Here is a 17,118-nt window from a genome sequence, read left to right as displayed (position 1 = left end):
TTCCTGGCTTCCAAACGCCCAGCAGGGCACCGTGTCCTGGTCTGGACACCCTGAACCTGCAGAGGATGCCAAGTGAGTGACGGAAGCAGCCATGCCTCCCATGGCCAAGCCCTGGTCTAGGGACTTGGCCTTGATTTTTCCCGGCAACCCTCTGAGGCAGGCACTGGTGTTACCCCCTCCCCCGGACACATTAGACAGTTGAGGCAGAGAGAGAGAGATGTGGAGCAAGCAGCCTAAGGTCACATAGCCAGGAGCCCCGGAGGTTCTCTGTGCTGCACTGGGGCTGGAAGATGCAGGGAACCCTGGGGGCTCCCCCGCCTGCCCTCCCTCCACAGGGGGGACCCCCTTGCTCCCCAGCAGCTCTTCTGCTGCCCTGATCCCTCCCTGTTCTTGACCTAAAATGGGGGATGAGTGCACCTGCCAGGACGTTCGAATTCATGCCTAAGAAAACCCTGCACTGGCAGAGATGGAAGGATCCGCTGGGTCAGGTCTGTTCAGGGAAAGACAGGCCCATGCTCGCGCGATACTGATGCCCTAACCATATAATAGCAGCACAAAAAGGAATTATGTTCATATGACGTATGAGCACGGAGGCAAAGTCCTATACGCTCCATCAACAAATAGCCACGGAGAGCGAATGCGAGGTGTCCTGCCCAGCAGCCTCCATCCCAGGAACGCAAATAAGCTTTAACTCTAGAAAACAGAGGCTGAGGGGGCTGCTTGGGCCCAGGCCCAGCCCAAAAGAGGGCTGGTGACCCCAAGGGAGGGCTGGTAACTGCGCCCCTGTCTCCCTCCCCCTTGGCAGAGCCCCTTGCTGGCCCCATTCCTGGCTGTCCTAATTCCCTTTCCGTTTCTCCTGCAGGATTCCATGTTTTCCTTGGCCCTGAAATGCCTTATCAGTCTGTCTACCATCATCCTTCTGGGTTTGATCATCGCCTACCATACACGGGAAGTCCAGGTAGGTGCTGGCCCCTCCCCTCCTGGTGCAGTGCCCATGCCTGCCCCTGGGAGGTGGCTTGCATGAGTGTGCAGGAGGTCTGATCATGGCTCTTCCCTTCCAGTTTGGACCCTCATGAAGAGGGGATCTGGGGCTGCCCTGTGGCTTTAGAACGGCTGTGACAGCCTCTTTGTTTGGAGGTCGCAGAAGCAAACATGGCTTCGTGATTTGGCGGGCAGTCCTCGCCAGGATCCTTACCCAGCACCCCTGCACTATGAGAAGGCCTCAGGAGTTCCTTTGCTTTTTCTGCCTCTTGCTGGACCTTTTCAGAGCTTGAGCCACTGACCCCCATTGAGGCAGACCTGTCCCGTGTCCCCTTGCATGCACCTATACTCTCACAATGCACCAAATCCTACCAACAGTCTGTAGTTCTGAGTGGTGTAGACTTTACCCCCATTGAACCCTGAAGGCGGGGAAGGAGTCATTTTCTAGGTAGAATACAAGTCTGATGTGGGCGAGGGGGCTGCCATTTCCTCCGCTCAGAGGTGACTCAGCTCCCAGAGAGATTTTGGGTGCCCTTCCAGTCTGGTGGACGGGGGCAGGGGCCCTCTGGGCTGGGAAGGGCAGGCAGGAGTCCATAGATCTGCATCCTCTTCCTGGGACACCGGGGTCCCCCCATTGCCCTGCCCTGCCGACTGACCTGCTCCAGATGCTTTTCCTCACATGCATGTGAGTCTGGATATAATCCCGGTCCCTTGGCTGGAGGAGGGCTGCTAGATCCACATCTGGGCTGCAGGCGACACATTGACAAAGACCAGAGCTCGGTCAGAAAAACTGGGTTGAGTCTCAGCCAGGACCTCTTCCCACAGCATGTCTTTGGCCAGCCCTGCAACCTTTCTCTGTCTGGAGCACCTTTGCTGGGAGGACAAGATGGGGAGTACTCTGTGAGCCGGAAACACTAATCTCCTCTCTGTTGTTATGGGGCTTTCTGGGGCTTTCTGGGTGGGGTGGCTTCAGAGGCAGGGGTGGAGGTGTCAGGGGCCCTGGGGTGGGCCTGGATGGCTCCAGGCTGTTGATGACCAGAGCACTCTCTAGTCTCCGGGGGTTGCAGGCTTTCAGACAGAATGTGTGCTCAGAGGGCTGTGTCAGACTCTACCAGACAGCTTCCTTCACAGGGCTGGATCTACGTGGAACTGGTGGCTTTTGATCCAGACTGCTGTCCATCCAGCCCCAGGCAGGACCCAGCACAGGCAGGAGGGACAGGCTTAGGAACCGACGGAGGCCAAGAGTCACCATCCAGGCCCCAGGCCAGGTCCCACCCTGCCCCAAACCAGCCATGGGGCCCGGGATGCCCTACATCCTCATCTGGAGGGAGCCCATTTGCTATGTATGCCCCTGCTCTGGGGGAAGATGTTGCCCAAGCCCAAGAGGAAAGGCAGGACCTGGCCTGGCCCAGCCCAGCCTGGGGCAGTGCCACCATGTCCTTCAGCACCCTTGGGCCCGGCTCACACCCAGTATCTATGGCGCCCTGGTTACGGGTAGCAGAGGACACTGCTTCCTTTGGCCACTCATCATGGCCCGGAACTCACAGTTTGGAGAAACTATGTGAAAGCAGTAGCATCGAGTCCTGGCTCAGACCGTTCAGCCTGCATGACCCTGGGTTAGTGACAGCTTCTCCAGGCTCAGTTTCTCCATGTGAAGGATGGAAGTCACATCACCCACTTTGCTAGACTCTGAGAGTCCAGGTTAGGTGTTTGAGAAATGGAAACTGGTGGCCTTCCTGTGACCTTTGCTCCCCTCACTTCCAGCTGGGCTCATCCGTGCACCAGGCGGGTCCACCAGGTGGGCACCTAGTCCTGCAGGAGGCTGGACCCCCCTTGCCCTGCCCTGGCTTGGGGTTTGCCTGCACCCTCAGCCTGTTGGAGCTGTGCCTTGTGGCCTTGGGGCCCTGTCACGCGGGGAGTCAGCGGTCCCTGGCTCCCACTGTCCCCTTACCTTTCCAGTAGGGTTATTTCCACCCAGAGCTGGGCCTTCTCCTGCCTGAGGGATGTGGGAACAGCTTAGGTCCCCATAGTCAGTGTGGGAGGCTTGTTCCTACAGGCAGGTCCCTCGGATGTATCCGGCCCAGCTATATTGCCGTTCTTGTTTTTTTTTTTTTTTTTTTAAAGATTTTATTTATTTATTCATGATAGTCACACAGAGAGAGACAGAGAGGCAGAGACACAGGCAGAGGGAGAAGCAGGCTCCATGCAGGGAGCCCGACGTGGGATTCGATCCTGGGACTCCAGAATCGCGCCCCGGGCCAAAGGCAGGCGCCAAACCACTGCACCACCCAGGGATCCCGCCGTTCTTGGTTCTGTGTCTTTCTCCTGAAACTTAGGGAAGGCAATGTCATTAACCTTTGCATTTCCCCAGACCCACAGTGTCTGACAGAGAGCAGGGGACTGTGGTGCCCATTTTGAATATAAGGGTGCTGATTCAAGATGTCCAGTGTCCAAGCACTTGGGACTGCTCCTTGGCCCTGTGATCTTGGCCTCGGTTCCTCGGGGATCCTAAGCTTCCCAAGTTCTAACCTCCTGGTTTAGTTCTGGGCCTGCAGCAACTGGGGGACCTGCTGGCGAGTGTCTAGAGGGCAGTGCTGGGGCACCTGCAGGGGTGGGGCCGGGCAGCCAGCTTCTTCTCATCTGGGGGGACTGGGGTGGGGTACATCTCCTCCATGGGCTTGGTGGCAGGGTCTTGTGTGGAGGATGCACTTACCACTGACTTGGCTCAGTTTTAGCAGAGACCCAATTAACTGTGTCTGTACCTCTTATCTGCCCCCCCCCCCCCCCACTCTCACACACCTGAGGCTGGGTATCTTCTGGAATAGTATTCTTACTGTCATTTTGGATGGCTAATGTTCTTGAGGCAGAATCCTGAAATTGGGTAGCTCTTCAGCAAACTCTAGCTTCCTGTAGTAGGACCTCAGGCTTGGAAGGCTCCCAGAGGTGCCTTCACCTTCTCAGGCTTGGAAGGTCCAGAGGTGACCTGTGCTGGATCACCTGTAGCTCTGAGGACACTGCCTGTGACAGGGAGCCACTGCCTCTTAAGGGGGCTCCTCCCCTGGTTGAGGGGGGCTCCTCCCTTGGTCGAGGTGGGGGTCCTTCCCGGGTCGAGGGGGGCTCTCCTTTGATGAACAGCATGGGTTTTTGGAAAGTCTGCCCTCCCCTGAAAGGAAGTGGGCCTCCCCAGAACGTCCACCCAGCCCTGGTGCCCACACTCCCCACAAGGCGGCCTCTGTCGTTTGAAGATGGCTGCCCCATTTCTCCTCAGGTTTTCCTGCTTGGGTCTTTGTAGCATGGAGATTTCAAAGGCTCAGGCATCTGTTATCCCCAGGCCAGTGTGACCTGGAAAGAAATGAAAACACAAAAACAATACATTTCATTTATTTACCAAAACTTCGAAAATGGTGTTCTTCCTAGGAGAGTCCCAGTAACCGTGCAGTCTAGTGTCACCACCCACCCTGGTGGTCAGGCTGGCCTCCTGTCCCTAGGCTGCAGAGCCTCATGTTGGAAGCTGCTAACGAGGACACAAGGTTGAGTTCCTTGTCCCTCGCTCTTGCACTGGCCACACCTGTGGTGGGGTCCACGGTGTGCGGAACTGGCCTGGGAGCCCTGTGCTCTGCCCTGGAAACCCGAAATCACCTGTGCTTCCCCATGGTTGTCACTCTTGAGCAAAGGTGGCTCTGACTCATGTCTGTGGTTCCATCCCAGAAGGCAGGATAGCAGGGGGTGGAGAATGAGGACTTCAGGGTAGCTGGGTTTGGGTTCAGATTATGCTCTTTGTCCATTTCAGTGCCTCTGGTGGTCTTTAGCAAGTTACTTAATCCCCCTTAGTCAATTTCCTCCCTGCAAAATGGGGCTGGTCATGGTCCCTACCACAAAGGGTTGTCGTGTGTTAGAGAATTCACACAAAACACCTGAGCTTAACCAAGGACGTGTTCCATGGCAGGCAGGGTGATTAAGACACCTCAAAAGAAAGCAAGACCCTGAGCTGGGAGTTTGCAGAGTGTGTCCCAGCTGCACTCTGCACATGGTCCTGGGCAAGAGGACACGGATCCATGGAGTACGGGCAGCAGCAGTGGGAACTGTGGAAGAATTTCAAGCTTGGTGATGCTTTGAATGAGGGTAAGACAAGAGCCAGGACAGGAGGGGCTGTGCACGAGGGATGTTGAACAAGTGAAATGGACCAGACTTGGTCATCTATTAGGATGGAGGTCCTGTGTGTAGAAGCGGAGGGGTCTCCTTGCTGCTTGGGTAGCTTGGGGGTTGGGACTGCCATTCAGATTGAAGCCACAGAAGGAGGGTCAGTGGGAGTGATAACCAGGTCAGTGTGAGGCGGCTGAGTCTGAAGTCTGGCAGGGTGGGGCAGGGAGGAACCTAGCCATCTCCAGGCTGGGGCTGCAGAGGCCGGGAGAGGGGGTTGTGAGAGGAGAGACAGGGCCAACCCCTGCAGGAGAAGGGACAGTCAGGGAGGCCAGAGGAGACCCAGGAGGTGGAAGTGTTGGTTATGCCACAGGGAGGTCAAGGTGCTGGGGACACTGGTCATTTGCATTGGGTGTGGCAGGGTCCATGTGCCCCTCATCTGCGCAGCCCCTGGGAATGGCAGTCACAGGGCAGTGGTAGGAGGCTAGACAGTGAATGCAAGCCAGTCTTCTAAGAGGTTTGGCTGTGAGTGTAGGGAAGCCAGAGTGGCAGCTGGAGAGGACACAGTGCTAAGGGAGGGGTGTTTGATCCATTTTTATAGAGACTGCATGTGTACATCAGCTGCCAGGAAGGGGCCAGTTGGCAGTGAGAGGAAATAATGGGCCAGGTTCTGGTCCAGGAGCCTGCAGGAGGGGGAGGGGCTCTCTCACTGGGGAGGAGCCTGCAGGAGGGGGTGTTCGTGCCCGCCCTAGGGAGGAGGTGCCTGTGGCTCAGAGCCTGGCGCCATCCCAGAGCAGCATACCTTCTGGAGGCAGGAGTGGAGCCTGGTGAAGCCTGGATGCAGGAGCTGCAGGGCACAGAACAGGGCAGAAAGTTCACCCTGCCCAGTGGTGCAGGGGAGCTTCAGAGATGGTTCATGGGTTTGCAATGACTGGTCATATTCAAAGTAAAAATGGGGAGGTAGCCACTCTTGTGTGTGGGGGTTGATCTTCTCGAGACCTGATGCTGGTTTCTGGAGGCTTCTCCCAATGCTACTGAGATCTGGGCCTCCCAGCACGTGGACTGAAACATGGATGCCGAGGACTTGGGACACTTGTGATGTATTCAGTGTGTATAAGTGGGTGTTTTTATTAAATGCCAGTGAGTTCTCAGCCGATAGAGAGATGGCTTCAAACTCTAGGACATAAATTATGTTCCTGAGGGCTCACCTCCCATAGCGGGATGGGCCACAGGCTGGAGCATGTGTGTGTGTAACACACGGCTACAAGGATGCGGGCATCTTGGGGGCAGGAGGCGTTCCTGTCCAGATGCCTCGAAGCCCCGCTGCTGAATGCGTTGCTGGTGTCTTCCCACTGGGGAGTGACAGGACAGCTCAGGCGGAGTCTGGCTCTGGGCCTCGCCCTCCCTACTCCTGGGGAACTAGGTCCCTCTGAACTGCACCCTCCAGGACTACCTGGTGTCAGGCACTGGGGACCCAGAAATAATTCAGGCCAATCCCTGCCTTGGGGGCCACTTGTCCTTGACCTTGATGCCCTGGGACCAGGCTGAGAAGTGGCCACAGGGGTCAGGGCAAGTGTCACAGGGGATGAGGCTCCAGCTGAGCCCTGTGTTCACTGGGAGCAGAGACCTTGTATGTTTGGATGAAACTGGCCCGGAGCATTTGGGGCTGTGGAGAAAGAAGAGAAAGAAGGGATATCTGTCTTCCAAGGGAGCTGGGGCCAGGTGTCTGTCCTTGAAGGCCTCTAGTAGACGTTTCCTCAGGTAGGTGTCCCTGGCTGGCTGGCTGATGGACTTCACCTGCCTTCACTGGCTCAGAGCTGGGGTGGTGGCCCAGGCATGCTCTGGACAGATAGATCAGGGACCCCTGTGATCCCAAGACCTCCAGGAGCGTCCCTGGCTTCCCCACTCCGCCGGTTGGGAGCTGGCCTGCCACTGGCTCAGACCCCTGCATCGAGTGTCTGATGTCGAACTGTAACCTGCATTTCTGGCCCACACTGGCTCCCTGCTGTGTGTCCGTGCGGTGGGGACGACGTGATGCTGTTGTGTCCCGGAGCGCCTAACAGAGCAGGTGTCCAGTGAGAATAGACAAAGGAATGAGGACAAGCGTGGGGGCGGGTGGGCAGACGTATACTCCCCTCACTCAGTAGGGGAGGCAAGAGCCTCTGTGTGGCTGGCTGACCTCATGGCCACGGCCCTGTTCTGGCCTCTGGGGTGGCAGCATGTGGTGCCTGGGGCCTCCTGGCCGCCCTTGCAAGCTGGCCCGCCTGGGAGCCTCCTTCCCTGCCACCCTCACGTGTGTCTGCCTTTTCCTGGTGCTGCCGGCCATTGATTGCCATGGTTACCACACTAGCCCTGGCAGTCTCTGTGTGACATTTTGGGTTTATTTGCTAAATATTTAAACACTTGGGTTTAACCCTTTCTGCCTCAAAGAGGGCTTTCCTGCCCTGCAGCCCTCCCAGAGCCCATGGGGCCTGCGCGGGGTTTCTCAGATGCCTGAACTGACTTTCTATTTTGTCACTTGGAAATGTCACCCTGTCTCGTGCTCCTTGATGAGGGGTGTGCAGCGTCTGTTAGCAGGTAGAAAAACCGCAGCACTGGGCATGTTAGGATTTGCTTGGCCAGGACAGACGGTGCTGACCTGCAGAGTCAGCCCGCCCGAGCTCTGCAGACTTCTTCTTGCCCAGGCGTCTGAGGTGGCAGGGGTGTCCTCCGCCCTTGAGCCCTGGAACGGAGCCAGGGGAAGCTGGTTTGGGGAGGAGGCAGTGTTTGTGAATGGGAAGCTGGCTCCCAGCTGACTTGGGACCTGGTGGCACTGCCCACCCCCCAGGCCCTGTGTTGCCTTGGGAACCACACAGTGTCTGTGCCCTGGGCCCATGAAGTGAGGGGGAGAGGCACGCTCCTGCTGAAATTCCAGGGTGTGAGACGTCGCCGTCTGTCCCAACACAGGCAGCTGAATGAATGGCAGGTCTGAGGACAGAGTCCACCTGTCTGCTCCCTGCCCAGGGCTTCCCTACCATAGACCTTTGTCTCTTGTCCATGGCACGAGGGGCCTGATCTGTGTGTGAGCTCAGATGAGAGCCTAAGGCAGCACCTTTGTCAACTGCAGCACTGTTCTCTGAGGAGTGAGCACACTGGATAGGTGACCTCTGGGGCCTCTGATGGCATCCAGGATTCCATGATCAAGGCTGCCCAGCAGCCAGGAGAGAAAGACCAGGGCAAGGGGCTGTGAGTGGGTCTGGTAACAGGTAGGCCCAGGTGCGGGGCTGTCTGGGCAGCCTTGCCCTTCACCTGATCGCCTGGCCTCTGCCCAGAAAGGGAGCTGGCTCTCCTCAGAATAGCCTCCAACCTGAAATAAGAATCTCAGACAGTTCTTTGGCACGAAGGTCTTAGAGTTTAAAGGTGACTCCTCTTATGTCTCTTACAAGCATGAACTGGTCAGACATCTGAAAGCTTTTAGGATAATTGAAGTCAGTGACCAACCTCCCTCCCCAGTGCCAAGTCCCAGTCTCCTTCCATGAGGACAGATGCCCTCCTTCCATGAGGACGGCGTCTCTGGGTGCCAGCACTGGGTGGCACAGAATATCTCACATCCCTGTGGGGGCGCTTGTTTGCCACCCATGCCTTTTCCAGAGTTAATCTATCCCATTTCGTGTCGTGGTTGCTTCTGACTTCAAATGATGGTCTCCCCACCCCACCCCCCAACATGGCCATTGTCCATCAGGCATGGGTGTGGAGCCCCTGTGCTCTGCCTGGGCCCCCAAAGCCAGTGAGCCCCACTGCCTGGGGCTGTGTGTTTTGAGAACCCCTGCCTTCTCCTAGCCACCCCTGTGGCTGTTCCTGCTGTGCCAGTCAGTGTGTGGGACATTGTAGAGATGCAATGATTCTAAAGGTAGCTGACTCTCTAAGGATTTGGGGAGTTGAGGGCACCGTGGAATTTCTAGTGTTCCTTACCATTGTCACTGCATTGGACCACCAAGAAAATAATGAGAATTCTAGTGCCCCAAGCAGCAGGACACTAGAAAAAGATGGTAAAATCACCACTGATCAAATTCTCCAAAACCCAATAACTAGAGAAGACATGAAGTGTGCTTGGTTTATCTTTGAATTAAAGATTCAGGACAATCGAGTCAAGCAGAGCTCTGCTTCCTCTGAACATGTGGCTGATATAGACGTGCTGGGCCTATGGTCAGTACACCCAGGGTCATGTTGTGACTCTGTCATTTCAGTGCGTTTTTAAAAACTTGATAAAGCGTACATAACATTTACCACTTTAACGGTTTCTAAGTGTGTATACAGTTCTGTGGCAGCGAGTCCCCAGCGTCTACTGCCCCTCAGGCTGACTTATGCCATTTGATGGCCCACTGACGTGGGTGCCCCTCCAAGGCAGGAGGTGCACTTTCTCTGGCACCTGCTTCCTGCCAGCTTGGCCTGTGTCCTGACGCCCTCAGGTCACAGGCCTGGGTTTTGATCCCACATTTAGGTTAGGAAGACGGTTTATAAACCCACAGATGAAAGTAGCAGCTCACCATTTGCTGATCTCTTGTGTGCTGGGATCTGTACGACCTCAGGGAGTCCCTGTGACAGCCCTGGAGGCAGGTTCTGTTAGCCTCTCTGTTGGTAGGTAAGGCGCTGAAGCCTAGTGGTGGGTGATACACCCAGCGTCCTATGGCAGGGAGAGGCCAGGCTTCAGGCCTTGGGGAGAGAGCCCCATCCTGGCTGTGTTTACTGTCCCTGCTCCCGCAGGGCCCCAAAGCAGCCTGGAAGGTGGGCTGAGCCATGTGGACTCCCCTCCAAAACAGAGCGAGTGTTACCATGACAAAGCCTAGGGCAGGACAGGGAGCAGACCAGCTGGGGTGGCAATATAGGTGGGCCTATGCCCCCGACACCCCTCCAGGAGGGACCCTAGCCACCATTCTGCCCCACAGAGGCTCCTCTGCTATTAGAAACCCTTTCCTTATCCCCTTGGGCCCAGACCTGCCTCAGGGTGAGGTCTAGCACCCTCGCAGTAGCAGTCCCAGCCGTCTGAGCTGGGATGCTGCCTCCCCTCCTGGAAGTCCTGGCTGCCTGGCTGGGATGTGCTGGGTCTTATCCTTTCCTGCCCCTGCCCTCTGAGGGCCTGCTTGCTGCCCCCCTGGAGGTACCATGTCCTCACCTATCCCTGGCCCTCAGAATCACACCGGGCACTGCCCCCGAGCCCGGGCCTGCTTGGGGTGCATATGGCCGTCCCTTCAGACCCCAAGCCTTGGCCTATCAGTGGCCTGGGAGTCAGGTTCCAGTAGTTTTGTCTTTCCCACCCATACTTCTGTCCTCCTAGTTGTCCCATGCTAAGGGGTCAGCACCCTCAGGCCCCCTGCCCTCCCGGCCTCCTTGGTTACACTTCTTGGGTCTTCTCCTCCCAGAGGAAACATTCCCCACTTTCCCGGTGTGGTTAGGGGCTTGTCTTTGCTGTGATCTTGCTGCTCTGCCCCTGCCAAGGTGTGTGACCTGGTCAGCACAGAGGGCCCCACCCCCGCTTTCTTACTCTGCTCCTGATGCCAAAGACAGTTGGCACCGGTGACTTGCATCCAGCCGGTCAGTGGATGTCAAATCTCACGTTTGTGAACGTACTGTCAGTCACAGAGCTGCTACACCACGGGCTCCGCACCCCTGGCTCTGGGCCCCTTCCCTTGTTTATATAATTGGCTTTTTGGGGCAAAAGCCTCATCTTTGGTTTGCTGGTTAGGCAACCGCTTCCTTTGCCCAGCTTGTCGCTCTAGTTGTCAGCGTCTTGTCCATGTGTTCGGGGCTCTTCCCATTTCTGTCCTCTTATATCCCGCGGGCCCGATCTGATCGTTTCATCCATGCCGTTGGGACAAAGGTGGAACCAGAAATGGAACCTGAGGAGATAATCTTCCTTGTGTTGCATTAAAAACAGAAGGAATGGAGAAAAAGGAATTTGAATGTTTGCAGGTCTTTCTTGTCCTCTCATCTGTAGGCTCCCCTCAGGCTGTGGTTTTATGCTCCTCCTTGGCCTACCCTCCCAAATAAGGCCTGCTCTGGGCACAGAGCTGAGCCACAGGCTGGATGCCGCCTCTGTGCTGCCCCCGTGCGTGGACCCAGCCACCAATAGAACTGGGTGGTCATGGTGTGGCCCAGACTGGCTGTGGCACAGCCTCCAGTCCCCAACGGTCCCGAAGCCATGTTCAGCCACAGCAGCTGGGCTGGGCTGGGCTGTGCCTGCTGACATGCTTCTGCTGGCCCTGGCCCCACACTGGAGGTCAGCACCAGCCGTGGCGGATCCACCTGCCAGGTGCAGGGCAGCCACAGCCGCTGGACTGGGCACCGTGAGGCCGCTCCCAGGCCCCGCCCTGCCCTCAGCCCCTCATTTGTGTGGCCGGGGTGGGGGCTACCTTCTCCCCGAGGTACCCCTGGCCTTTTCTGTGACTCTTGCTAGAACGTGCTAGAAGCCTTATTGGTTTGAGAGCAGAGAGAAGTGACCGCCACTTCGTGGGGACTGGCGGGAGGTGGTGGGCAGGGCACTATTTGTCTTCCTGCTGCCGTTAGAAATAGCAACTGTTCTCTGCCTCCCCTGAGGCCTGGACAAAAGGTGATTATTTTATTTAACACAGAGCTATTGAAGGTCTGTTGTGAGCCGGGCACCGTGGGACGGCAAGGGCCCTGCCTGAAACAGGCTTGTGATCTAACGGGGAGATAAGCACTCAACTCTCACCCCTGCCGTGCTGCCGGGCGCCAGGACTACTGCTGACAGAGGGTGTGGGGGGCACAGCAAGGACCCTGGCTGCCATGGGGCCATCTGCCAGGGACCTGTGGGGCCGGGCAGGGCTCCCGGGGCCCGTGAAGTGAGGGTGCTCCAGGGAAGGGGCTGCTCAGGCAGGTGTATGCAGGGAATGGGGGGTGTGGGTGCCGTGTGGCAGGAGTGAGAAGTGGGGGTGCGATGGGCAGGTGAGCAGGTGTGGTTGTCGTCAAGCACCCAGGTGCCGGACCACAGTAGCCCCTGTCTGTCAGGAGGGGCTCAGGGGCAGGAAGCTCAACCCCCAGCCGCATCAGCAAAGCATTTTGTGTGAGATTGGGAACCTCACTCCCAGTGCCGAGGCCCAGGAGTGGGAGGATTGGTGATTGGTGGAGCCCCCTCCCTGGGACCCCTGGCAGCAAGCCGGACCCTGCACCAACACACACAGGCCAGAGGACACAGTGATGAATCTTCCTCTTGAGGAATACAGGTGGCAGCTCCCTGGTGCTCGGGCTCCCAGGAGAAAGCAGTGGGGAAGTGCCTCCTGGCCTCAGAATCCTCCCTGGGAGCCAAGGCCTCTTGGGGCTTTTGCTCCATAGGACCCTCTTTTGTGTGGAGCAGGGACTGAGTGGGTGAGGCTTTGTGAGAACCTTAGGGTTTTGCAATGTTACTCTTCCCTTGTTCCTAACCTCAGCTGCTGCCTCAGCAGACAGCGTTCCGTGTGGCTCGGACACTGAGCTCCCCTAAGGCCGGCGCTCGCATCCTTGCTTTCTCCGCAGCATCGCACCTGCGGGCTTGAGGATGTGCTGGGGCCATGGGCCACCCTCCCAGAGAGCTGGCTGATAGGGCTCTGTCCCTGAGGACTGGCCGTCGCCCACCGGGTCAGTGACATCACCCAACCTGATGTGGGGGCTTCTCAGTTTGTAGTGGAGTGAACGCAGGAGATAGCTTGTAAAGGAATTTTTTCCCGCTGGTGGCAGCTGCCCAGACACAGGCTTCCTCTCCTTCCTCCCCTCTAACCCTCTTGTGGGCATTGTCTACACCTACACTATTCCAGTCCTGCCCTCTCCTGCTGGCTCTCCCTTGAGCTGTACCCCTCTTTCCTGTCTGAATACGTGGTATCTGTCACTGTGGCCTGGCTTCATGTGTGTGCTTTTCAAGCCCAATTGAAAGGGCTAAGCTCTACAGCCGACACTGCCTGGCTCTGGAATCAGAACGAGGAGGACACCCAGGGCAGGATTGTGTAGCAGAGAACATTCTGATCTGGGTATCCCTTCGGGGTAAATTTAGTTCCCGGGGCTGGTGCAACATTCCCGTGCGGTGAGAGTCCATGTGCGTGGGGCGGGGAGGGAACGCATCTTCCCTTGCCTGCTGGTTGGCGCAGGGGCCACTGGAAGCCCGAGGCATCTGACTGGTGCACGGACCTGGGATTATTGCCACTGGAACCTGCGTTAAGTTTCCTCATCTGGCCCCAAATTTCCCTTGGGCTTGTCTCTAGTCTGGTTGTGTGTGGTTCTTAAGGCTTCCCTGTTTTCATGGCCAGTACATTTCGAGGTAGAAATAAAGATTAATAGTCTGTGCTAGCTGTGTCCTCATGCTGCCAGGATCAAATCAATAATGACTGAAATATTAATTGGATCTTTGTGAACAGAAATGAAATATGGGAGAGCAGGGCATTTTGGGTCTGGAATCGAGTTTGAACCTCAGCTCTGCTGCTAATGACACGATGGGCAAGGTGCTGAGCTGCCCCGTGTCCATGTCCCTCTATGGAATGGGATCATATTGGCCACACAGGAGGGTGGAGAGCACCAGCTACAGAACTGGGCGAAATGGTGCCAGCGAGCCTGGCCCAGATGGGGTGATGAACGTGTAGCTTTGGGTCCTCCTTGCCACAAGATCATGACGGCAGACCCGGGCCCTCTGCATGCAGGATGGGGGTCCAGTTCCTGCCTGCCCTTGGCAGCTCCTGAGTCCTGGCCCATTGGATGGAGTCTCTGAGGCTATTGCTGATTGTTCCCGGGGCTTCCTCAGCTGGTGGTTGAGACTGCTCCCTGGGGGCTCTTTTTGCACCCCTTCCCCTTGGTTCCCAGGACTGGAATCAGGAAGCAGAAACAGTCCATGGCATGTTAACAGGCCTCATGGGGCTCGAGAAAGCTGCTCACCCTCTCCCAGAAGGATGGCCCCGTCAGAAAAGCCAAGCTCAGTGCTGACACCAGGGCCTCTTGGCCTACACAGGAGCTGGGGTGCAGCATGGGGGAACCCCCTGATCGTTTGGAAGCACTGAGAGCGGAGCTATGTGTTTTTTAGACTTTATCTCACTTAATCTTCACACTGGGTCCAGTTTGTTGTCACTTGTCCTGGGTCAGCCTCCTGTGGCTTCTGTAAACAAATTAGTATCAGTTTGGTGGCTGAAAACATGCATTTATAGTCGTGTAGTTGTGGAGGTCTTGCTGGGCTAAGTCCAAGGTCGTGGTAGGGTGGCAGGCCTCCCGGGGGCTCAAAGGGACTCTGTCTGCTTGCCTCTTGCCACTCCCAGAGGCCGGGCCTTTCCATCAGATCCCTGAGCGATCCCTCTTGCCTCTCTTTTTGGGATCCCCACCTTTATATTGTGCCCACCCGGATAATCCAGGATAGTCTCCTGATTTTGTAGTCAACAGATGACCATGCCAATTCCATCCATGTCCATGATTCCTCTTTGCCTGTGGTATTAACAAGTTCACAGCTTCTGGGGATTAGGATGTGGACGTTTAGGGGCCTTTATCCTTCCCTTGTTGGATGACACGCCCAAAGCCTCCAGGCTGGAGTTGGGACTGGAGCGGCAGGGTCTTCAACCTGCCAGCTCTCTTTGAGGCTCCCAGAAAACTAGAGGAAACACATTCCCCTGGCATGGCCCCAAATGTCCGGGGCAGGAAGATGGAAGGAGCTTTCCCAGGTTGAGTGTCCACACTCCAGTTAATCCCCAGCGGGAGAGCTGCTTCTCTGCTGAGTCACGGTGCAGGCTCTGGACCAGTGGTCCTCAAATTTGGCTGTATCACCCAGCAGTCACCTTTTATTTAATTATTTTTAAAGTATTTATTTATAGGGGATCCCTGGGTGGCTCAGCGGTTTCGTGCCTGCCTTTGGCCCAGGGCGCGATCCTGGAGTCCCGGGATCGAGTCCCGTGTCGGGCTCCTGGATTGGAGCTTGCTTCTCCCTCTGCCTGTGTCTCTGCCTCTCTCTCTCTCTCTGTGTCTATCATAAATAAATAAAAAATAAATCTTTAAAAAATTTTTATTTATTTACTTAGAGAGGAAGAGATAGAGAAACCATGTCATGGGGGCAGGGGCAGAGGGAGAGAGAACCCCAGGTAGACTCCCCCTGAGCAGGGCTCACGTGGGGCTCAATCCTATGACCCTGATATCCTGGTCTGAGGTGAAATCAGGACTTGAATGCTTAATCACTGAGCAACCCGGGGGGCCCTGAGCAGTCACCCTTTAACACAATGCTGGGGCCCAAGTCCTGTCCCCAGAGACTGGATTTAACCTCTGGAGAGACACTGAGTGTAGGGATTTCCACACTCTCCAGGTGATTCCAAAGTGCAGCAGAATGTGGGTGATTGCCCCAAGCTAGTCCCTGGCCTGCCCGCCCTGCAGGTGCTGTCTTAGCTGACCATGTGGACACTTGTTCTCACCCGGACTGTGCTCTGGGGCTGTGTCTGCCCAGCTGCATCCTTGTAGCCTGGCTCTGCACAGAGGACCCTCCCTGCGAGAGCCTGTGTCCCTCTGGTCCCTCTCAGATTCCCTCTGCGGGGTTGTCTGCAGAATTGAGGTTTATTAATTTCTTCTTTGCTCATTATATTTCTATGAAGGGTCTCTCCTAGAAAATATAATAAACTGGTTTTTAGGGCATCCTCACTGATGTGGAAATGCTGGGGTTTGGAGCCGATGGCCAAGAAAGAATTCTTGAGACATCTTTGATGCAAAAGTGTGGTTTTATTAAAGCCTGGGGATGGGACCATGGGCAGGACAGCTGCACCGGGGTCACAAGGAGTCACCAGGGTCACAAGGAGTGGCCCATCGCATACTTTCAAGTTGGGAGGGGGTCAGGGAGCGCATCAGCCTCCCAGGTGTTTTGGAAACAGGGTTTCCAGGATCCTGAGGGGACTAGCTGTTGTTGGGAAATGTCATTTATTACTGTTTTGTAAAAACTCAGTCATGAGACCCTTTGGACGTTCATCCGTGGGTCATATGCTTGGGGGATGATCACCAACATGTATCTTGGGGGGTAGAGATAAAGCAGGTTTCTAAAGGAATTTTTATATGTTAGAAAAGACTTACAGGGTCCTGGGGGTCAGGCTAAGACTACCTGTCGCCCTCAGCAATGTATTAACATCCAGGCAGCTGAATTCCTATAGGAAGGTCGCTCTGCCTGTTTCAAGAACTTGTCAATGGGCTATAAATAGAAAGGAAATTTAATATATTTTTTTCTGCCTTTGTTTGCCATGTTGCTTGCCCACTCAACTTGAGAGGTGACATGTGTGCTGTCTGCCTGGGGGTCAGACTCTGAGCAGGCGGCCGGGGCTCAGATCCCAGCCTTGCCTGTGAACTTAGGACAAGTTACTACACCTCTCCGGGTGCTTGCCGAGGGTTGTGGGACAATTAATGGTTTTGTCCGTGTAGAAGGGATGAGACTGTGTATGAATATCGCTACTATTTCTTCTCTTAACTAATCTCTGTTGGATTCAGTTGAACATGGCAAACCCTGGTTACTTCCTTGGTGCCAGGATGGGGACGAGCATACTGTGCCCCCAGCCCTCAAACAGCCTATGGTCCTGAGAGGGGCGTTGAGAAGGGGAAGGAGGGGAGCCAGCAGGTACCTAGTAGCAGCAGTGTGGACAGTTTGAACCCCACTGCTATGGGGTTGTGACCAGAGGGACACCCATGATGTGAGTGTGGATAAGAAGGCACATCATGAATCCTAAGCACCAATAAAATCTTCCTGGTTTCCTGTCCACGCTTCTGACTAGTTCTATGAACTGTAGGCTCAGGTGGACCAAGCTAGTGCTTGCTGGCTAGCGCATCGATATGCACGGTGTGAGTGGTGCCCACTTCATGCCGGAAATGCCCCAGCACAGAAGCAGAGCTGGCTCCCTGCAAGGACAGGTGCACAGCCACCTTGCAGCATGTCCCTGGCTGCAGCGCAGGTCCAAAGCCTTGGGAGGGAGGACAGGCTGTGCAGGTGAGGGGCCATCGCAGCAATTAGCAGGCAGGGTGGTAGGCCTTAATCAC

General features: G+C 56.0%; 1 protein-coding gene across 6 annotated transcripts in view; it reads left to right on the top strand.

The window, feature by feature from the left end:
• The window catches only part of KCNN3 (potassium calcium-activated channel subfamily N member 3), a 132,781-nt gene that overhangs the window by 34,390 nt on the left and 81,273 nt on the right, over positions 1–17,118 (top strand). For all 6 annotated transcript variants that reach the window (XM_072829590.1, XM_072829591.1, XM_072829589.1 and 3 more), the window contains exon 2: positions 863–958. In XM_072829590.1, the coding sequence (XP_072685691.1) occupies positions 863–958 (96 nt within the window). The remainder of the gene's footprint in view (positions 1–862; positions 959–17,118) is intronic.

Source organism: Canis lupus, chromosome 6 (genome assembly GCF_048164855.1).
Source record: "Canis lupus baileyi chromosome 6, mCanLup2.hap1, whole genome shotgun sequence".
Classification (NCBI taxonomy): Eukaryota; Metazoa; Chordata; class Mammalia; order Carnivora; family Canidae; genus Canis; species Canis lupus.
Note: the sequence above shows the minus strand (reverse complement) of the source record. Positions and strands in the feature narration are given on the sequence as shown.